Source organism: Macaca thibetana, chromosome 13 (assembly GCF_024542745.1).
Source record: "Macaca thibetana thibetana isolate TM-01 chromosome 13, ASM2454274v1, whole genome shotgun sequence".
In the NCBI taxonomy this organism is placed as follows: Eukaryota; Metazoa; Chordata; class Mammalia; order Primates; family Cercopithecidae; genus Macaca; species Macaca thibetana.
The window spans coordinates 68,423,601-68,446,393 of NC_065590.1; the positions used below are offsets into that span (position 1 = coordinate 68,423,601).

Genomic DNA, 22,793 nt, shown 5'->3' on the forward strand with positions numbered 1-22,793 from the left:
CCTGAAGGAATTATTTTTCTTCTATGTTGAATGAATTTATACTATAGAGATTATCCATGTCTGATTTTCTTCTATAGTAATAAAAGACATGAACCTCCTGGTGGACAAAAAGAAAACAATAATAAAAGACAGGATAGCAGCCAAGAAGTTTCCTTTATGTCCTGAGATTCCACTTTGAGCAAGCGTTGCTTCATTCCATCCTTTGGTTTCTCTTTTTTTTTTTTTTTTTGAGACAGGGTCTCACTCCGATGCCACTGGAGTGCAGTGGTGTGATCACCGCTCACTGCAGCCTCAACCTCCCTGGGCCCAGGGGATCCTCCTGCCTCAGCCTCCGGAATAGCTGGAACCCAGCTAATTTTTTGTACTTTCTATAGAGTTGGGGTTTCACCATGTTGCCGAGGCTGGTCCATCCTTGAGTTTGAAATGTATTTTAACAACAATGCCTGTTAACCTTTCAAATAAGACTTTATTTGTCCATAGAGATTAACAAATACGGGGCCCTATCCTATACAAAAAGTATAAAGAAGTTTCCTCACCCAGGAGACAATGTAGGCGTTCTTTTATTTTTCTGTTTTTTGAGACAGGGTCTTGCTCTGTAGGCCAGGCTGGAGTGCAGTAGTGCGATCTCTGCCTCTCAGGCTCAAGTGATCCTCCCACTTCAGCCTCCCAAGTAGGTGGGATTACAGGCATGTGCCACCATGCCGGGCTAATTTTTTTTTTTTTTTACTTTTAGTAGAGATGGGGTTTTGCTATTGCCTAGACTGGTCTCCAACTCCTGGGCTCAAGCAATCCACCCACCTCTGCCTCCCAAAGTACTGGGATTACAGGCTTGAGCCTCTGTACCCGGCTCAATGTAGTTTTTATTTGTTTTAAACAAATGGTTCTCAAATGGGGGCAGTTTTGAGGGGGCAGGAAACATTTGGCAATGTCCAAAGACATTGTTGGTTTTCACACTTGTGGGGTGGGAGGTGCTACTGGCATCTAGTGCTTAGAGGCCAGGGATGCTGCTAAATATCCCACAAGGCACAGGATACCCAAAGAAAAAATTACTCAGTCCAAAATGTCAATATAACCAAGGTGAAGAAAACCCTGCTTTAAACAAAATGAGATAAGTAATCACTAACAAAGTCTAATAGCTATTAGGTGTAAATTATGTCCACAGACATCTCTGAAAATGAAAATATATTTTGGACTACAGAAAGTGAAAATCTCAGCTGGGTTCAGTGGCTCACACCTGTAATTACCCAGCAGTTTAGGAGGCTGAGGCAGGTGCATCACCTGAGGTCAGGAGCTCGAGACCAGCCTGGCCAACATGGTGAAACTCCGTCTCCACTAAAAATACAAAAAAAAAAATTAGCCAGGTGTGGTGGCACACACCTGTAATCCCAGCTACTCAGGAGGCTGGGGCAGGAGAATCGCTTGAACCCCCAGGAGGCAGAGGTTGCAGTGAGCAGAGATCATGTCACTGTACTTCAGCCTGGGCAATAGAGCAAGATTCTGTCTCAAAAAAACTAAAATAAAAATACAGTGAAAATCTCTGCCAAATCAACTCTAATAAACATGTACTGTGTGAATAAGAGCTTGTGTGTACATTGTATTGTTATGAAGAATTCTGAGTACTTAAGTATTTGAAGAAATTGTATGTACAAATGAGAAAAGCCTGGCGCAGATGAATAGGGATACGTTTACTTTAAAAACATGTTCTATCATTAAATTTTGTTTTGGCTTTTTACAAAAAAAATCACTTTTGTTTTGTTTTTGTTTTTGAGATGGAGTCTCGCCCTTGTCACCCAGGTTGGAGTGCAATGGAGTGACCTCAGCTCACTGCAACCTCTGCCTCTCGGATTTAAACAATTCTTCTGCCTCAGCCTCCCGAGTAGCTGGGACTACAGGCACCTGCCAGCATGCCTGACTAATTTTTATATTTTTAGTAGAGAGAGGGTTTTACCATGTTGGCCAGGCTGGTCTCAAACTCCTGACCTCAGGTGATCTGCCTACCTCGGCCTCCCAAAGTGCTGGGATTACAGGTGTGAGCCACTGCGCCTGGCCAGAATCACTTATGTTGAAAATGTGAAGACATGACTTGTATGTGAATGCTACTACTGCTAAACCTCTGCACTACAAAATTCAAGTTGTCACACTTAGGCCCACATTAAAATGTTTAAAACACACGCATGCACACACACACACACACACTGTTACCTTATCTTTGAACAAAGTCCAACCTAGTCGACTTTGGCCAATATGCCTTTTCTTTTTTTTTTTGAGACGGAGTCTCACTCTGTTGCCCAGGCTGGAGTGCAGTGGCGCTATCTTGGCTCACTGCAACCTCCGCCTCCCAGATTAAAGTGATTACCCTGCCTCGGCCTCCTGAGTAGCTGGGACTACAGGTGCCCACCACCACCCCCGGCTAATTTTTTTTGTATTTTTAGGAGAGGCGGGGTTTCACCATGTTGGCCAGGATGGTCTCGATCTCCTGATCTCGTGATCCGCCTGCCTGGCCTCCCAAAGTGCTGAGATTACAGGTGTGAGCCACCGCGCCTGGCCTGTTTTGTTTTAAAGTATATGACTCTAGAGGGCTATGACTATAGAATGGGTTTTTTGTTTGTTAGTTTTCTTTGAGAAAGAGTCTCACTGTGTTGCCCAGGCTGGAGTGCAATGACATAATCTTAGCTCACTGCAACCTCTGCCTCCTGGGTTCAATCAATTTTCCTGCCTCAGCCTCCTGAGTAGCTGGGATTACAGGCACTCACCACCACACTAATCACCACCTGGCTAATTTTTGTATTTTTAGTAGAGACGGGGTTTCACCATGTTGATCAGGATGGTCTCAAATTCCTGACCTCAGGTGATCCACCCGTCTCGGCCTCCCAAAGTGCTGGGATTACAGGCATGAGCCACCACGCCCGGCTGACTGTACGATGTTTAAAGTGAAGCCTGATTAGAAAATTTAGTTTCTAGGCCCAGTAACCCTTCTCCTATAGTGTGAACTGGAAAAATCCATTTGTTTTAGGACTTGATTATTAGTAAGATTACCAGACAGAAGAACAGCAAAGACATGCGATGCTCCTTAGAAGAGAGATGTCTTTACAAATCAGGAGCCATGCTATAGGATGGGCACCAAGGGACTATCCCATATGGTAAAGAAACTAATCCGCTGATTATAGACCAAGAGCAAAACAATTAGTAATTAGGAACATTTCCTTTAATGCTGCCCTTCTGTCTCTGAAATTCACCTGTGCACCTTCCCATTCAAACTCCAGCTGTAGCTATTACTTCTAGCTCATAAATATTTATACCATCCTTTTTTACAGTAAGCATGACTAAGACTGAATTAACGGAAGCATGCAATCTGATTCGTTAACAAGAAAGCCACCAGGCATGGTGGTTCACGCCTATAATCCCAGCACTTTTGGAGGCCGAGGCAGGCTGATCACCTGAGGTGAGACCAGCCTGACCAACATGGAGAAACCCCATGTATACTAAAAATACAAAATTAGCTGGGCGTGGTGGTGCATGCCTGTAATCCCAGCTATTCAGGAGGCTGAGGCAGGAGAATCGCTTGAACCCAGGAGGCGGAGGTTGCGGTGAGCTGAGATCACGCCATTGCACTCCAGCCTGGGCAACAAGAGTGAAACTCCATCTAAAAAACAAAACAAAAAAAAGCCAATTGTACAGTTTATAACTAACGTTTGCTACTTGGCTAGTTTGAGACCCATATTGGGGTTGCAAAAATGCCCTCCACGTTTATGCTTATAATTTCTTTCCCTTCCTCCTTCCCTCTCTCTTTCTCTTTCTTTCTACAGAGTCTTGCTCTGTCGCCCAGACTGGAGTGCTGCGGCACAATCTTGGCTCATTGCAACCTCTGCCCCCCGGGTTCAAGTGATTCTCATGCCTCAGCCTCCTGAGTAGCTGGGATTACACGTGTGCGCCACCATGCCCGGCTAATTTTGTATTTTTTAGTAGAGATGGGGTTTCACCATGTTGGCCCGAACTGCTAACCTCAAGTGACCCACCCGCCTTGGCCTCCCAAAGTGCTGGGATTACAGGTGTGAGTCACTGCACCTGGCCTTAAAATTGCAATTTAACATATTTTAAAGAAGTGTTATGTGTCAGTCACCGTATTAGGAACTCAGAATACAAAGATAAATAGGGATACATGAGAACAGAGAAATAAAGTTTATTTGAATTTTTTTTTTTTTTGAGACGGAGTTTCATTCTGTCGTCCAAGTTAGAGTGCAGTGGCGTAATCCTGGCTCACTGCAACCTCCGCCTCCCAGGTTCAAGTTATCTGAATAATTCAATCTGGACCATAATTTAGCCTCCAGAAGGGTCTGAAGAGAAGGGTCTATTGAAATTAAAAGGGAGCTAAGAGATTCAACCAAGTCTCTTAATTGTGGTTTTTAAGACTTTCTCAGGTGGGGTTCTGTGGCTCACACCTGTAATCCCAGCACTTTGAGAGGCTGAGCTCAGAAGTTCCAGACCAGCCTGGGAAACATAGTAAGACCCTTCCTCTACATAAAAAAAAAAAACAAAAAACTTTTTAAATTAACTGGGTGTGGTGGGTGTGGTGGGTGTGCCTGTGGTCCCAGCTACTAGAGAGACTATGGTGGGAGGACTGCTTGAGCCCAGGTGTTCCGTACTAGCCCTGGCAACATAGGGAGACCCTGTCTCTAAAGAAAGAAAAATGTAAAAATTAGCCAGGCTTGGTGGCGCCCGTAGTCCCAGCTACTCTGGAGGCGGAGGTGGGAGCCCGGGAGGTAGAGGTTGCAGTGAGCTGGGATCGCGTCACTCCACTCTAGCCTAGGTGATGGAGTGAGACCCTGTCTCCAAAAAAAGAAAACAAAAACAAGAAGCACTGTTAAGAACATACAAATAAATGAGAGAGACTGGGAGACGATATTTGCAAATCACTTATCTTCTTTTTGGAGAGGCATGATGATCTTGGCTCACTGCAACCTCCGCCTCCTGGGTTCAGGCAATTCTCCTGCCTCAGCCTCCCGAGTAGCTGGGACTACAGGCACACACCACCATGCCCAGCTAATTTTTGTATTTTTAGTAGAGACGTGGTTTCACCATGTTGGCCAGGATGATCTCGATCTCTTGACCTCGTGATGTGCCCACCTCGGCCTCCCAAAGTGCTGGGATTACAGGCATGAGCCGCTGCGCCTGGCCAATAAATACCCAATTTTAAAAATGAGTGCCTTCCTGGAAGAAGTTGCAAAAAAAATTTTTTAAGGGCAAAATATCTCAATAAACGTTTCACCAAAGAAGATAAACAAATAGTTTAACATGCGCATGAAAAGATGCTCAATATCCTTAGTCACTAGGGAAATGCAAAACAAAACCACAAGGAGATACTGCTTCACAACCTAGCTAGAATGGCTGTCACCAAAAACACAGGCTGGGTGCGGTTAGTGCCTCAAGCCTATAATCCCAGCACTTTGGGAGGTTGAGGAGGGAGGGTCATTTGAGCCCAGGTTGGGCAGCACAACCAGACCTCCTCTTTACTACAAAAAAAAAAAAAAAAAAAAAATTAGCCCCACGTGGTGGACTGCACCTGGAGGCGGGATTGCTTGAACCTAGGCGGTCAAGGCGGCAGTGACCTATGATTTCGCCATTAAACTCCAACACCTGTGACAGAGCCAGACCCTGTATCAAAAATTAATTAATTAAAAATAAAAAAGTCAGTAAAGTCTAAGTAATCACAATTTTATTTAAAAATATATGGGCTGGGTGCAGTGGCTCGCGCCTGTAATCCCAGTACTTTGGGAGGTCGAGGCAGTCGGATCACCAGAAGTGAAGAGTTTAAGACCAGTCTGACCTGGTCTTAAACCCCATCTGTACTAAAAAAAAATACAAAACTTAGCCGGGCGTGGTGGCACATGCCTGTAATCCCAACTATTCAGGAGGCTGAGGCAGGAGAATCGCTTGAGAATCGCTTGAACCCGGGAGGTGGAGGTTGTGGTAAGCCGAGATCGCGCCATTGCACTCCAGCCTGGGCAACAAGAGCAAAACTCCATCTCAAAAAAATAAAGACTACAGAAACAAAGAAAAAAGTATATACATTGATTACAATTACCTAAAAGTCTTTAAAGGATTATAAAGTAATGTGCTAAAGCGAAAAACATGTATGGGTATTGGAATAATTTTATTTTTGCTTGAAAAAACACTTAATGGGGGCCGGGTGTGGTGGCTCACTCCTGTAACCCCAGAATTTTGAGAGGCCGAGGTGGGTGGATCCGGAGTTTTAGACCACCCTAGCCAACTTGGTGAAACCCCGTCTCTACTAAAAACACAAAAAATTAGCTGGGCATGGTGGTCCAGGCCTGTACTCCCAGGTACTCAGGAGGCTGAGGCAGGAGGATCACTTGAACCTGGAAGGCAGAGATCGCAGTGAGCCAAGATCGTGCCACTGCACTCCAGCCTGGGTGACAGAGCAAGACATTGACTCTTAAAAAAAAAAAAAAGTGAAATTTTTATCAATTCTCAGCAAATTAAAACAATTGATTGAATGTTTTAAATGCCACTTAAAAAAAAAGTGCATGGAAAAATCAACTTCAGTATCTTTAGAAGAAAAAAGTGGATTTAGGAAATCAGATGAAAAGGGGATGGTGAGAAATCAGTGCAAAGATTGGAAACTTTGCTTCCAAGGAGAAAAAAATACACTGTGGAAGTTGAAACAGCCTTTTATTTTAAAAAGTATTCTTGATAATGTGTTCAAAGACTGCCCTGGCTACCACCCAGAACTGGCAGTAAATGGAGCCAGCTTTGGGGAGGAATCTCCCTCTAGGGAATCTGGAATCACAGGTGCTGACAGCCCAAAGGAGGAACTGGAAACAGGTGAGTGAAACTCCTGGGGAGACTCTTAGCTGAGGAACTAGCTAGGGAAACTCCCTAAGCATGAAGGTTTCTATGGCAGATCAGGATCACTTACCCTTTCAAGCACTCAGGTTTTGTTTGCAGGCAAATTGTTTACACAATCAGGGGACTCAGTTGCCAGGAAACAGTCAATGTCCCCAGCTCATTAGTTTGATGGCAAATAAATCTACCAATATCAAGGCACCAGGCCTGGTCCCTGAGCCAAGATCAAGTCCAATTGATGCTGTGGATTATTTCCTACATGGTTTTTTGTTTCTTTTTTTTGAGACAGAGTCTCGTTCTGTTGCCCAGGCTGGAGTGCGTACAATCTCGGCTCACTACAACCTCTGCCTCCCAGATTCAAGCGAGTGCCTCAGCCTCATGAGTAGCTGGGATTATAGACGCATACGACCACACCCAGCCAATTTTTTTAGTAGATACAGGGTTTCACCATATTGCCCAGGCTGGTCGCGAATCCTAGCCTCAAGTGATCGGCCCGCCTTGGCCTCCCAAAGTGCTGGGATTACAGGTGTGAGCCACTATGCCTGGCTGGCTTCTTCCTTTTCAAAGGCTTCCCTCATCTTATCAGAATCATTTCCATGCTGACTTCAGTCTGTTCATATTCCCCTTCTATTTGCTTTCTGAAGACATCCCAGGGTTTGAACAGGAGAATCTTAGTGACTAGGAGAAAGGCTATGTGTGCTAAATTTTGCTTTCAGGATCATGGAACTTTGAAGTTGCCAGGGAGGAACTTTCTGTTCCCCTAAAGTTTCTGAACTGCTTCTGCAAGTGTGGTCTGGGAATGATAACATCATTATCTGGGAGTTTGCTGGAAATGCAAATTCCTGGGTCCCAACTAGAACTACTGAATCAGAATCTATTGGGAGGAGGGTCCAGCAATCTGTTTTGAAAAGCCCTACAGCTGATTCTGATGCTTACCAAAGTGCAGGAAGCACTGCGCTATACCAACTTGTTATTAGACAACTATGCAGGAAAATAGCTGTGTTATCAGACTGTATTCAAAGGCCCTGAAGCCTAAATATTTGCTGATTCTGATATTTGCTAAAGTGCAAGAAGCACTGGGCTATACCATCTTGTTATTAGACAACTATGCAGGCAAATAGCTATGTTATCAGGGCCTGTATTCAAAGGCCCTGAAGCCTAAATATTTTAAAATATTTCTTACAGCTGGATGTGGTAGCTCACACCTATAATCCCAGCACTTTGGGAGGCCAAGGTGGATCACTTGAGCCCAGGAGTTGAAGACAAGCCTGGGCAACATATCAAGACCCTCTTTGAAAAAAAAAAAAAAAAAAAAAAAAAAGCTGGGCACGGAGGCTCTCATGCCTGTAATCCCAGCACTTTGGGAGGCCACGGCAGGCAGATCATGAGGTCAGGAGTTCGAGACCAGCCTGGTCAACATGGTGAAACCCGTCTCTACAGAAAATACAAACATTAGCTGGGCATGGTGATAAGTGCCTGATAATCCCAGCTACTGGGGAGGCTGAGGCAGGAGAATGGCTTGAACTCAGGAGGCAGAGGTTGCAGTGAGCCGAGATCATGCCACTGCACTCCAGCCTGAATGACAGAGCAAGACTGTCTCAAAAAAAAAAAAAAAACACAAAAAACAGCGGGGCGTGGTGGCTCATACCTGTAATCCCAGCACTTTGGGAGGCTGAGGCGGATGGATCACCTGAGGTCAGGAGTTTGAGACCAGCCTGACCACCATGGAGAAACCCCGTCTCTACTAAAAAAATACAAAATTAGTGGGGCGCGGTGGCACATGCCTGTAATCCCAGCTACTCGGGAGGCTGAGGAAGTTGAATCACTTGAACCCGGAGGCAGAGGTTGTGGCGAGCCAAGACTGTACTATTGCACTCCAGCCTGGGGAACAAGAGTGAAACGCTGTCTCAAAAACCAAAACAAAAACTCCACAAAAAAAACAGAAAACTGTAATTCAATAGGTAATGCTGTGTTCCAATAATTTTTTTTTTTTTTTTTGAGATGGAGTCTCGCTCTGTCGCCCAGGCTGAAATGCAGTGGCATGATCTTGGCCCACCGCAACCTCCACCTCCCGGGTTCAAGTGATTTTCCTGCCTCAGCCTCCTGAGTAGCTGGGACTACAGGTGCGTGCCACCACACCTGGCTAATTTTTTATATTTTTAGTAGAGATGGGGTTTCACCATATTGGCTAGGCTGGTCTTGAACTTCTGACCTCGTGATCCGCCCGCCTCAGCCTCCCAAAGTGCTGGGATTACAGGTGTGAGCCACCGTGCCTGGCCATAAATTTTTATTAACAAATATTGGCAGCAGGCAGAATTTGGCCAGAGCCCACAGTTTGCAGACTCCTGTCCTAGGGAGTCAGGAGCTCAAAGTTCTTATCTGATGTGGAAACTTTGGGGCCATTCTAGACATGCACCTGAAAAGACTCCCAAAGTAACGGGTACTTTTCTTTCGTTTTTTCTTTTTCTTTTTTTTTTTTCTTTTGAGAGGGACTCTCACTGTGTTGCCCAGGCTGGAGTGCAGTGCTGCGAGCTCGGCTCACTGCAACCTCTGTCTCCTGGGTTCAGGTGATTCTCCTGCCTCAGCCTCCTGAGTAGCTGGGCTTAACAGGTGCGCAACACCACAAACAGCTAATTTTTGTGTTTTTAGTAGAGACAGGGTTTCACCATGTTGGTCAGGATGGTCTCTATCTCTTGACCTCAAGATCCACACCCTCGGCCTCCCAAAGTGCTAGGATTACGGGCATAAGCCACAGCACCCAGCCTATATAACAGGTACCTTTTTTTTTTTTTTTTTTTTTTCCTTTGAGACGAAGTTTCACTCTTGTTGCCCAGGCTGGAGTGCAATGAGGTGATCTCAGCTTACCACAACCTCTGCCTCCTGGGTTCAAGCAATTCTCCTACCTCAGCCTCCCGAATAGCTGGGATTACAGGCATGTGTCACCACACCCGGCTAATTTTGTATTTTTAGTAGAGACAGAGTTTCTCCATGCTGGTCAGGCTGGTCTCAAACTCCCGACTTCAGGTGATCCACCTGCCTTAGCCTCCCAAAGTGCTGGGATTACAGGCGTGAGCCACCGCACCTGGCCTATAACAGGTACCTTTCTAATCCAGAACCTCCGTACAGAGTCCTGGCCTCTCACTGGCTTTCAAGGGGGTAGGGTTAAATGTAGGTAAAGTATGCTTCCTGCATTCTCTTTCCTCAGTAAAGCTTGAACCAGAGAATGGAGACTATAGGCAGAAAGCATTGTAAGTCTGAAGACTGAGTTGAATCTAGTAGGCAAAATAACTGGATTGAGTTCAGCAGCAAAATATCTTGTCACTTTAACCTTTTTTCTCAGAACTATTATCAGGTAATGGTCACTTTAAAGGCTTTGAAAGTCAGCTGGGCGGGGTGGCTCAGGCCTGTAATCCTAGCACTTTGGGAGGCCAAGGCGGGTGGATCACTTGAGGCCAGGAGTTCAAAACCAGCCTGACCAACATTGTGAAACCTTGTCTCTACTAAAAACACAAAAAAGTTAGCCAGGCATGGTGGCATGCGCCTGTAATCCCAGCTAATCAGGAGGCCGAGGCAAGAGAATCACGTGAACCCGGGAGATGGAGGTTGCAGTGAGTAGAGATCACGCCACTGCACTTCAGCCTGGGTGACAGAGCAAGACTCCAACTCAAAATAAATAAATAAATAAATAAGGCTTTGAAAGTTAAGGCTTACATTTTATTAGTAGTCAAAACTTTCAAGTTTCAACCAAAAAAGGGCAGTCTTGATTCAAAAACTATTTCATCATGACACCAAAAGACAAATTCTAAAAAAAATAAAAAATTAAAAAATAAAAGACAAATCTTTTAAAAACAGACACATATAGTTAGTGAGGAGACTTAACAAGACCGTGATCTTACCATAATATTTTATATTGAATCTAACATGTTACATTTTTTTCCAAATGCTTTCCTTGCCTAACAAAAATGGGGTGTAACCCCATCATAAGACCCATACAGGTGAAACCCCATCTCTACTAACATACAAAAAATTAGCCGGGTGTGGTGGTGGGCGCCTGTAGTCCCAGCTACTCAGAGGCTGAGGCAGGGGAATCGCTTGAACCTGGGAGGCAGAGGTTGCAGTAAGCCGAGATCGCACCACTGCACTCCAGCCTGGCGACAGAGCGAAACTCCATCTCAAAAAAAAGAAAAAAGAAAAGACCCATACAATTCTGAAGTCCCTGTGCTAATTTTATTGCATGGGATGCTATCCTTGCCCTAGTTCATTAATTTCCCAAGGAAATTAGCACTTATAACCCGCTCCTTTGATTTTACCAAAACAAAGAATTACACACACACACACACACACACACACACACACACAGAGTCATGTACCTTTAAAGTCCTACAATCGGATGATGAACTTAACATTCAAAATATTTTATGAGGGATAAAAAATAGTCTTTTTCTATCAGTGTGTTCACACTTCCTGGCCTCTCATTAGGAAGCTGTAAGATGTCCTTCAATAAGATCCTGAACACGAGACAGAATAATCTCATTAGAGCTGCTGCAATTTTCTGGACCATATGGTGGGTCTATAGTCAGGACCCCAGCCACACAGAGAGTCCTTGGAGAATCTCCCTGTTCAGTGATGGGGATGTGGTTCTTCTCAAGCCATTTCTTTAGGCTGTTCTTTCTCTCTTCCAGATCCTCTGGGCTGTACGCTTTGCAGTCTCCAGACGTGAACAAATGCATCAGCTTCTCCCTCACTCTATGGTCCCCTTCATTCACAGTTTCAACAGTCTGCACTGCATGTCCCATAATTCCGGTCACAGACATGCTGCCATCTTCAAGGAAGTTCACAAGGACGATACTTTGGAGGAAAAGTAAGTTCAGAGGCATCATCAACCCAAGTAGGTCACTAAAATAATAGATGACACTCTACTCTGTTTGAAATTAATCCTGTCACCAACGAATGCTTCCATTTATTCAACAAACATTCACTAAGGATTCTAAATATGTAAACTTTTTGCCCAGCCTACAGCCAATCATTGTGGGATACAATTAAAGGACTAAACAAGAGTTATGAATGCCTTAAATGTGTATTAGAAAAGGAGGCAGGATAGCCAGGCGTGGTGGCTCACACCTGTAATCCCAGCACTTTGGGAGGCCAAAGCAGGTGGATCATGAGGTCAGGAGTTCAAGACCAGTCTCTGGCCAAGATGGTGAAACCCAATCTCTACTAAAAATACGAATATTAGCCGGGCGTGATGGCAGGCACCTGTAATCCCAGCTACTTGGGAGGCTGAGGCAGAGAATTGCTTGAACCTGGGAGGCGGAGGTTATAATGAGCCGAGGTCACGACACTGCACTTCAGCCTGGGCAACAGAGCAGGACTCCATCTCGGGGGAAAAAAAAAAAAAAAAAAAAAAGAAGGCAGGGTAGACTTAACTTTTAGAGTTAAAAAAACAATAACTAGGCTGGGCACAGTGGCTCACACCTGTAATCCCAGCACTTTGGGAGGACAAGACGGGCAAATCACTTGAGGTCAGGAGTTCAAGACCAGCTTGGCCAACATGGTGAAACCCCATCTCTACTAAAAATACAAAAATTAGTTGGGTGTGGTGGCACATGTCTGTAATCACAGCTACTCGGGAGACTGAGGCAGGAGAATCACTTGAATCCGGGAAGCAGAGACTGCAGTGAGCCGAGATGGAGCCATTAAACTCCAGCCTGGGTGACAGAAAAAGGCTCTGTCTCCAAAAAAAAAAAAAAAAAAAAAAAAGGCCAGGTGAGGTGGCTCACGCCTATAATCCCAACACTTTGGTTGGGAGGTCAGGCGGGCGGATCACAGGATCACAAGGATCGCAAGGTCAGGAGATGGAGACCACCCTGGCTACCATGGTGAAACCCCATCTATACTAAAAATATGTGCCTGTAATCCCACCACTTAGGAGGCTGAGGCGGGAGAATCACTTGAACCGGGGAGGTGGAGGTTGCAGTGAGCTGAGATCATGCCACTGTACTCCAGCCTGGGCAACACAGCGAGACTCCATCTCAAAAAAAAAAAAGTTTTTGTGGTTACATTTATTTAAAGTCCTTATCTTTTAGGAGATATAGTGAAGTATATATAAACAAAATTATAGGCTGGGGACAGTGGCTCAAGCCTATAATCCTAGCACTTTGGGAGGCCAAGGTGGGCAGATCACCTGAGGTCAGGAGTTCAAGACCAGCCTGGCCAACATAGCAAAACCCCATTTCTACTAAAAATACAAAAAATTAGTGGGGCATGTTGGCGCATGCGTGTAACCCCAGCTATTCGGGAGGCTGAGGCACAAGAATCGCTTGAACCTGGGAGGTGGAAGTTGCAGTGAGCCAAGATCACACCACTGCACCACTCCAGCCTGGGCAACAGAATGAGACTTCATCCCCCCTGCAAAAAAAAAAAAAAAAAAATATATATATATATATGTGTGTGTGTGTGTGTATATATATATATGGTAAGAATAATTTCTATGCCCCATTTCTATGAAGTTGCCTGGTCTGAAAATGTAATCTATAGTCGGAAGAGCATTTAGATTCAAAGGCAGTTAAGTTCTCATATGTAGGCTGGGTAAAGTGACTCAGTCTGTAATGCCAGCACTCTAGGAGGCTAAGGCGGGCAGATCCTTGGAGCTCAGGAGTTTGAGACCAACCCGGGCAACACGGCAAAACCCCGTCTCTACAAAAAATACAAAAATTAGACGTGGTGGCGAATGCCTGTAGTCCCAGCTACTCGGGAGGCTGAGGCAGGAGAATCAATCGCTTGAACCTGCGAGACAGAGGTTACAGAAAGCCGAGATCTCGCTACTGCATTCCAGCCTGGGTGACAGTGAGACCCTGTCTCAAACAAACAAAAAATTCTTAGATGAAAGTATTAATAATTAGCCTTTCATTTATCTGCTTTGTCTATAACATACAGGTAGCACAAAGGGGTGTCAAGATTTCAGGCAAGTAGGATGCATACTCACTTGGCAGAGACTGGGTCTGTAGTTAAAACCCATCCTTTATACTCATTCTTCTCACTGGCTGTCACTCGGACCTCTTTGTAAATGTAATCTTGCCATTCTAAGGGGCCTTTCTTCATCCATTCACTCATGATTGCCACCTGTCTAGGTCTGAAACAACCACCAGTGCTGGTTAATATATGTTCCACCTAAGCAAATGTCTTATCCCTAATCTCCATCCTATCCTAGAGACAGAGAACATCTGTGATTTGCCTCAAGTTTGTAATAAGTTACTTAACACAATTAATTATTAATGCATGTACTGATAGGAACTCATACTATAGTTGGGGAAAAGAACACGTGTAAAGGCTGCTTGAGAATTTTTGTTTCTCAGGAAAATAGTTAATATGTACAATTCGGCCTAAAGCAGAGGGGACACCAATTTGCCGCGGGTGCAGTCTGAGGAAATTCACCCAGCACATATCTATTCCGGTGTACAACCACATTCCAAATCGCTTTAACTCTGGCCTGCAGATGATGCTCAAACCCTTCAACTCTGCTTTTCCTTCCATCGACCAAAGGACTTCGTCCCACTCAACTGAAGCAGAGAACTCTCCTGATATCCACCCACGCGTTCTCTGGCTCTGTGTCTCCGCTGGATCCCGCCATCGAGAGGCACCCCCGATTTATGACAACTGTCCTTAAAATTTGTTTGAAGGATGCACAAACGAGGGGGCAGCGGCCAGAGCTCTAGAGCTTAGATTTCTGGTCCTGTCCTGCAGCCACACGACACCTAAGGCTGTACTCAAAACCAAGTGGTACTTAACGTTTAAGTACCTGACAAACGAGAAAAATACCGGTTAAAAAACTCCTTGCAACACTGGGTACTCAGCAACCACGCTTTGAGGAAGGACCGTTGAGAGGAGCCCGCCTGAGACCAGCATGCTTTGCGCCGATCGTCACTTCCTTCCCCCAGAATCCTCTGTTTTGTAGTCCTACTTGGAGGTCTGGGAGTCGCGGGACCTCCAGTGTAGGAGGCGGACAGGGGCTAACGTTCTTCTCTAATAATAATAATAAGCCCGCATGTCCTCTAGGGCTATCCCTCTCCATTGCCACGACGGACATTTCAAATAATCTCTTTTTTTTCTTTAAAGAGGAAAAAGTGGCCGGGCGCGGTGGCTCACGCCTGTAATCCCAGCACGTTGAGACACCAAGGCGGGCGGATCAGGAGTTTGAGACTGGTCAGGAGTTCGAGACAGGTAAGGAATTCGAGACCAGCCTGGCCAACATGGTGAAACCCCGTCTCTACTAAAAATACAAAAAATTAGCCGGGCCTAGTGACGGGCGCCTGTAATCCCAGCTACTCAGGAGGCTGAGACAGGAGAATCGCTTGAACCCGTGAGGCGGAGGTTGCAGTGAGCCGAAACCGCACCATTGCACTCCAGCCTAGGCAACAAGAGCGAAACTTCGTCTCAAAAAAATTAAAAATAAAAATAAAGAGGAAAAAGCTCGTACTAGGTCCTCAATGATGGTAGACTTGGAAATGCACTTTTGCCTTAGAATCAAAGCACATGAACCCTCAGGGTAAATCCTAAAGCTCTAGGAATGTGAGGTGAACGTGCCGTGGAGAAGAGCGATAGAGCTACTACAGGAAAGGGGTCCTGATCCAGACCCCGAGAGAGTTGTTGGATCTCGCGCAAGAAAGAATTCAGAGCGAGTCCGCAGTGCAAAGCAAAAGCAAGTTTATTAAGAAAGTAAAGTGGTGAAAGAACAGCTGCTCCGTAGACAGAGTAGGATGTTCCCAAAAGTAAGAGGAACATGTCCACCCTAGATACAATAGTCCTATATATGAGGAGATGCGCTCTACTTCAAGGGTTTATGATAAAGGATTAATTTTCTTAATTACTGTATTTTGCAAGCATCAATATTATTATCTTTAAAGCAAAATTAGGAATGCCTTTGTTCTCCAGATATTGGGATATCTGGACCCTCCCAAGTCTGGTCTGTTTAGTAAACTTTTTTTTTTTTTTTTTTTTTTTTGAGACAGAGTCTCACACTGTCACCCAGGTGGAGTGCAATGGTGTGATCGGGGCTCACTGAGAACCTCCACCTCCCGGGTTCAAGCTATTCTCGTGCCTTAGCCTCCCCAGTGGCTAGGATTACAGGCATGCGCCACCACATCTGGCTAATTTTTGTATTTTTAGTAGAGACGGGGTTTTGCAGTGTTGGCCAGACTGGTCTCAAACTCCCAACCTCAAGTGATCCGCCCGCTTCAGCTTCCCAAAGTGCTGGGGTTACAGGTGTGAGCCACCGCGCCCGGCGGCAAACGTTATTAATTTGTTCCCTTAACCATAAACATCAAGAGGCTGGGAATGCCTAACTTTCTGAGAATGCAGCCCAGCAAGTCTCAGCCTCATTTCCCTAGCCCTCACTCAAAATGGAGTCACTCTGGTTCCAACGTCTCTGACACGGCCAAGGTATTTCTTGTTTGCTTGGCTTGTATAGGGCAATTAAAATGCCTGCTCCTTTGGGATGTGCACTCAGTACAATCTTGTTAAAGGTGCAGAAGCTGGAAAGAAATGAACCAAACCGGGTTGGATTTCATCTAGCAGATCACTCTCTATAAACCCCTCCAGTGGAAAAGTGCAAAAGACTTGCTTCTGCTACAGATTTCTGGTCACGCACTTAACTGGCTTCTGGTATGATCCAGAATCTTTTTTAGGACTAAAAAATGGTACAAGGTGCTAAACGCTGAATTCCTGGAAATGTAAAAACCAAGGGAGATTTACAAAAACCGAATGAAAAGACTATTAAAGGTGTAGAAAACATCAAAAATTAATCAGCTTTTCCCTTACTCCTTGAAATTTAAATTCCATGTAATCTTCAAAGTATATTTTGTTATTGTCATCATTTCAATAATCTTTCCCATAGCCTTTATTCATTACATGATTGGCTGATTATATTAATTGTAGTTTTAGTGGATTGTTAGATTTTGCTGGTTAACGCCCTCTGTAAATCTACAAAGAGCTCATATAAGTGCCAATTGTTATCATAGTGTGAAGGAAAACACTTGAACTCGTAAAAATTCAGTCCAAAAGAGTTACAACCAACATGTGACAAACTTCATTATCTTTTTTTTTTTTCTTTTTTTCAGACGGAGTCTCACTCTATCGCCAGGCTGGAGTGCATTGGCATGATCTCAGCTCACTGCAACCTCCACCTCCCAGGTTCAAGCAATTCTCCTGCCTCAGTCTCCTGAGTAGCTGGGACTACAGGTGCCCGCCACCACGCCCAGCTAATTTTTGTATTTTTTAGTAGACACGGGATTTCACCATGTTGGCCAGGATTGTCTCGATCTCTTGAGCTTGTTATCCGCCTGCCTCGGCGTCCCAAACTGCTGGGATTACAGGCGTGAGCCACTGTGCCCCGCCAACAAACTGTTCATTTTCATTTTTTTTTTATTTTTTATTTTATTTTTTCTTTTTTGAGACGGAGTCTCGCTCTGTCGCCCAGGCTGGAGTACAGTGGCCGGATCTCAGCTCACTGCAAGCTCCGCCTCCCAGGTTCATGCCATTCTCCTGCCTCAGCCTCCCGAGTAGCTGGGACTACAGGCGCCCGCCACCTCGCCCGGCTAATTTTTTTGTATTTTTTAGTAGAGACGGGGTTTCACTGTGCTAGCCAGGATGGTCTCGATCTCCTGACCTCGTGATCCGCCCGTCTCGGCCTCCCAAAGTGCTGGGATTACAGGCGTGAGCCACCGCGCCCAGCCTCATTTTCATTTTAAGCTGTACTCTATACTCCAGAATGAAAGACTTTGGCCTCTGTATGTGTGTGTGTGTGTATTCTACAAATAGAAACGAGTGTCAAGGTAAACTTCAGTTACTCCCCATCCTTTTTTTTGTTTTGTTTTTGGTTTTGAGACAGGGTCTCATTCTCTCTCCCAGGGTGAAGTGCAGTGCAAGGGCCATGATTCACTGCAGACTGGACTTCCTGGGCTCAAGCGATCCTCCTGTCTCAGCTTCCAGAGTAACAGGGACTACAAGCGTGTGCCACCATGCCCTCCCTGCTGATGTTTGTTTGTTTGTTTGTTTGTTTGTTTTAATTTTTGGTAGAGACAAGGTCTTGCCATGTTGCCCAGGATGGTTTCTAACTCCTGAGCTCAAGCGATCCTCTTGCTTCAGCCTCACAAAGTGCTGGGATTACAGGCATGAGTCACCCTGCCTGGCCAGTTACTCTTTTTAAGGTGATGAGACTGGGGCAATTTCCCTACCTTTTTGCCCCTTTAGCCTTGTAAGTAAAATTCTCAGGAACTGCTGATGCAAATCACTGACTTCTTTTTTTTTTTTTTTTTTTTTTTTTTTTTTTGAGACGGAGTCTCGCTCTGTCGCCCAGGCTGGAGTGCAGTGGCCGGATCTCAGCTCACTGCAAGCTCCGCCTCCCGGGTTCACGCCATTCTCCTGCCTCAGCCTCCCCAGTAGCTGGGAGTACAGGCGCCCGCCACCTCGCCCGGCTAGTTTTTTGTATTTTTTAGTAGAGACGGGGTTTCACCGTGTCAGCCAGGATGGTCTCGATCTCCTGACCTCGTGATCCACAAATCACTGACTTCTAAGAGACTGGTGCCCAGCCCACTTCCTAACACAAGTTCTCAGAATGGCCCTCTCCTGTAGCTGGTTGTCACTGAGTTCAAATGGGGCCACCTCCTTTCCTAGGTCAGCCCTTACCGTTGGTCCCCCTAGAGCCTTTCACTCCATTTGGTGTCCCTCCCTTCACATTCTCTGCTTTTCTACTTCTCCTCCATCTCCTTCCAAAGATTTGCCAGCCTCACCCTCAAACCCACAAACACACACATACCTTTCTCTGCCAAATCCAAAATGACTTATTTTATTTATTTATTATTATTATTATTTTATACAGTCTTACTCTGTCACGCAGGCTGGAGTGTAGTGGTACCACTCGACTCATTGCAGCCTTGATCTCCCAGGATCAAGTAATCCTCCTGCCTTGACCTCCCAAGTAGTTGGGACTATAGGAACGCTCCACCATGCCTGGGTAATTTTTTCTAGAGATGGGTTCTCACTGTGTTGCTACACTGGTCTTGAACTGCTGGGCTCAAGCTATCTGCCCGCCTTGGCCTCCCAAAGTACTAGGATTACAGGGGTGAGACACAGCACCCGGTCACTTCTTTAACTAACTTCTGTTTGTTAGAACTTGTGCCAGGCACTATTCTAATTACTTTCAAACATTCACTCATTTGGTGAATGAGTACACAGGCTATAGACAATGGGGAAATTTTGATATATGGAGTGGCATGATTCAATTAGTATATTAGAAAGGATTAGAATCAGTAAATAAGCTACAGAGAATCAGGAAATGTTGATTTATGGGATGATGATATGATTAAATTAGTATATTAGAAAGGATGCTGAGAAATTGGATATGGGGAAAATAGTGAAGTATAGAGCAGCTACACCATGAGACATTATATAAAATATACTTTCCTGCTTAGAATAATAGTATTATGAAAAAGACTCCAGAACAACCATCTTTCTAATAGAAAATCTGGGCCGGGCACAGTGGCTCACGCCTGTAATCCCAGCACTTTGGGAGGCTGAGGTGGGAGGATCACGAGATCAGGAGTTCAAGACCAGCCTGACCAATATGATGAAACCCCATCTCTGCTAAAAATACAAAAATTAGCCAGGCATAGTGACATGCACCTGTAATCCCAGCTACTCAGGAGGCTGAGGCAGGAGAATCAATTGAACCCAGGAGGTGGAGGTTGTAGTGAGCTGAGATCGCACTACTGCACTCCAGTCCGGGTGACACAGCGAGACTCCATCTCAAAAAAAAAAAAAAAAAAAAGGAAAAAGAAAAAGAAAATCCAATTTTAGGCTGGGAGAGATGGCTTATGACTGCAATCCCAGCACTTTGGGAGGCCGAGGCCGGTGGATTGCTTGAGGTCAGGAGTTGGAGACCAGCCTGGCCAACATGGTGGAACCCCATCTCTACTAAAAATACAAAAAATTAGCTGGGTGTGGTGGTGCGTGCCTGTAGTCCCAGCTGCTCAGGAGGCCGAGGAACGAAGAATCGCTTGAACCTGGGAGGCAGAGGTTGCAGTAAGCTGAGATTACACCACTGCACTCCAGCCTGGGCGACAGGGCAAGACATTGAAAAGAGAGAAAGAGAGACAGAGAGAGGGAGAGAGGGAAGAAGGGAGGGAGGAAGGGAGGGAGGGAGGGAGGGAGGGAGGGAGGAAGGGAGGGTCCAACTTAGAGAGATGTGTCTCCAAATTGATTAGTGTTATCTACCCTGCCCAGAGGGAAGATTTTACAACCTCAGAGAGGGAAGATTGGTTTCCCTGGCAGTAAAGTGAAGATAAGATTGTTTTCCAAGGATGAAAATGCTTTGGTTGGGTGTGGTGACTCACTCCTTAATCCCAGTACTTTGGGATACTGAGGCGGGAGGATTGCTTGAGGTCAGGAGTTCGAGACCAGTCTGGCCAACATGGTGCAACCCCATTTCTACTAAAAATACAAAAATGAGTTGGGTGTGGTGGTGCTCATCTGTGGTCCCAGCTACTTGGGTGACTGAGGCAGGAGAATCACTTGAACCCAGGATGGGGAGGCTGCAAGGAGCCAAGATCACGCCACTGTACTCCAGCCTGGGTGACAGAGCGAGACTCCATCTCAAAAAAAAGAAAGAAAAATCATCTGTTCAATGGAAATGTTAAGAAAAAAACAGAACGAAGGAAAAAGTGCTTCAATAGCACTATATCTATGTTTATGTACAGGAAAGCGACAGTGAGGTACCTTCTTCAAGCTCTAATAAAGTGGCACTAAAAATTAAACTAAATGGATGTGAGCACTTTGCTGGGTGCAGTGGCTCACACCTGTGATCCCAACATTTTGTCAAGACCCTTTCTTAAAAAAAAACACAGCATACACCAAATTTTGTTAGAAAAGAGATTAAGGGCCAGGTGCAGTGGCCCAGACTGTAATCTCAGCACTTTGAGAGGCCGAGGTGGGTGGATCATCTAAGGTCAGCAGTTGGGGCATGGTGGTAGGCGCCTATAATTCCAGGTACCCGGGAGACTGAGACAGGAGAATTGCTTGAACCTGGGAGGCGGAGGTTGCGGTGAGCCGAGATCGTGCCACTGCACCCCAGCCTGGCAACAGAGTGAGACTCCATCTCAAAAAAAAAAAAAAAAAGGAAAAGAAAAAGAAAACAGCTCTCTCTCTAGTGACAGAGACAGGACTTCCAAGAGGAAAAGGCCCTCAAGAGCCCTTTGGAATTCTGAAACTTTGAGCTTTGAGAAGTTTCCTACATTGCAGGAAGTGGAAACTTAAATTCATCTTTGCAGAAGATCTTTGCTTTGTGATGAGAAAGCCACCATAAAAACTTTTAGTTGTAGAACTAAAGCAAGTCCTCATCTAACTCCAACATTGAAACCGCCCCTATAAACTTTATAAGATTAATCGGGGAAGAAACAAAAGTAAACCAAGTTTGCAGCACATGCAGCATTAATCTTGAGGTCAGCTTAATCCTGAGGCCAGCTTGATCCTGAGGTCAGCTTAACCCTGAGGTCAGCTTAATCCTGAGGTCAGCTTAACCCTGAGGTCAGCTTAATCCTGAGGTCAGCTTAATCCTGACCTGCTTCCTCGTAGTTGTTTGGCGCCTATTATCCTAGGATCATGTAGACCCCGTTAGAAGATTTTAGTCCCCCATAACTGCTCTAGAGATAACCTGAACATTATTAAAGGGTTTCCCTTTGAGACATGCCTTCAGATCCCACATACTGGTAACACTCCTATGCCAGCTGATCTGCAGGACCTCGCTGATGCCAGCTGGTCTGAGGGACCTCACAAAAAGCTGATTCACCAGAGAATGCAGTTTCCACATCCTGATGATTTCATCCCTTTTGCCCTGACCAATTGATAACCCCAAATCTCTGGCCCCTTGCCCTTCATGATAGCCTTTAAAACCAATTGATAACCCCAAATCTCTGGCCCCTTGCCCTTCATGATAGCCTTTAAAACCCAAGCCCAGGGCCGGGCATGGTGGGTCACGCCTGTAATCCCAGCACTCTGGGAGGCTGAGACAGGTGGATCACCTGAGGTCAGGAGTTTGAGACCAGCCTGGCCAACATGGTGAAACCCCGTCTCTACTAAAAATACAAAAAATTAGCCAGGCGTGGTGTTGGATGCCTGTAATTCCAGCTACTCGGGAGGCTGAGGCAGGAGAATCTCTTGAACCCGGGAGGCAGAGGTTGCAGTGAGCCTAGATCATGCCATTGCATTCCAGCCTGGGCAACAAGAGCGAAACTCAGTTTTAAAAAACAAAACAAAACACAATAAAAAACCCAGGCTCAGAACTCCTTGGAGAGATGGGTTTGAAAGTCTTCTCCCATCTCCTCACTCGGTGCTCTGCCGTCATTAAACTCACTGCCACATCCCTGCTGTCTCAGTGTAATGGATCTGTTACTGTGCAGTGGGCATACAAACCTGTTCGTCCTATAACAGTGTATTCGGAGAAAACAGTGACATTGCAATTAAACTGAAAGCATCTGCTCTAAAGTTAGACTGAAAAGCCGAATGAGCTGGTGCATTCACAGTTGTATATAGTTGAATCATGTTATAATTTGGTTTTAAAGTACCTATCTAAATGCTGTAGCTCAGTGTTACCTAGATTCCAAATGGATATTTATTAAAATGAAATTACATTCCCCACCACCACCACCAAAAAAAACTACATTATAGTGGTTTAAAATCAGAAAACTTTTCTGAGAGACTGGGTCTTACACTGTCACCCAGGCTGGAGTGCAATGGTATAATCATAGCTCACTTGCAGCCTCAAACTCCCGGGCTCAACTGTTCTTCCCACCTCAGCCACTCAAGTAGCTGGGACCACAGGCGTGCGCCACCACGTCCAGTAGAAAACTTTAAAATCAGACTAAGAACTAGAAATCAAG

At 45.3% G+C, this 22,793-nt stretch overlaps 2 protein-coding genes across 3 annotated transcripts in view; both read right to left on the minus strand.

The window, feature by feature from the left end:
• The window catches only part of MORN2 (MORN repeat containing 2), a 1,051,609-nt gene that overhangs the window by 90,359 nt on the left and 938,457 nt on the right, over positions 1-22,793 (minus strand). The window lies entirely within an intron of this gene.
• The window catches only part of GEMIN6 (gem nuclear organelle associated protein 6), a 470,738-nt gene continuing 459,211 nt past the window's right edge, over positions 11,267-22,793 (minus strand). The window contains exons 2-4 of one of the 2 annotated variants that reach the window (XM_050753406.1): positions 14,683-14,752; positions 13,850-13,996; positions 11,267-11,712 (exon numbers count right to left, since the gene is read on the minus strand). In XM_050753406.1, the coding sequence (XP_050609363.1) occupies positions 11,340-11,712; positions 13,850-13,977 (501 nt within the window). In that variant the 5' untranslated portion in view covers positions 13,978-13,996; positions 14,683-14,752 and the 3' untranslated portion in view covers positions 11,267-11,339. Of the gene's footprint in view, positions 11,713-13,849; positions 13,997-14,682; positions 14,754-22,793 lie in introns of those variants that run through there. The other variant, XM_050753408.1, reaches the window with a different exon arrangement.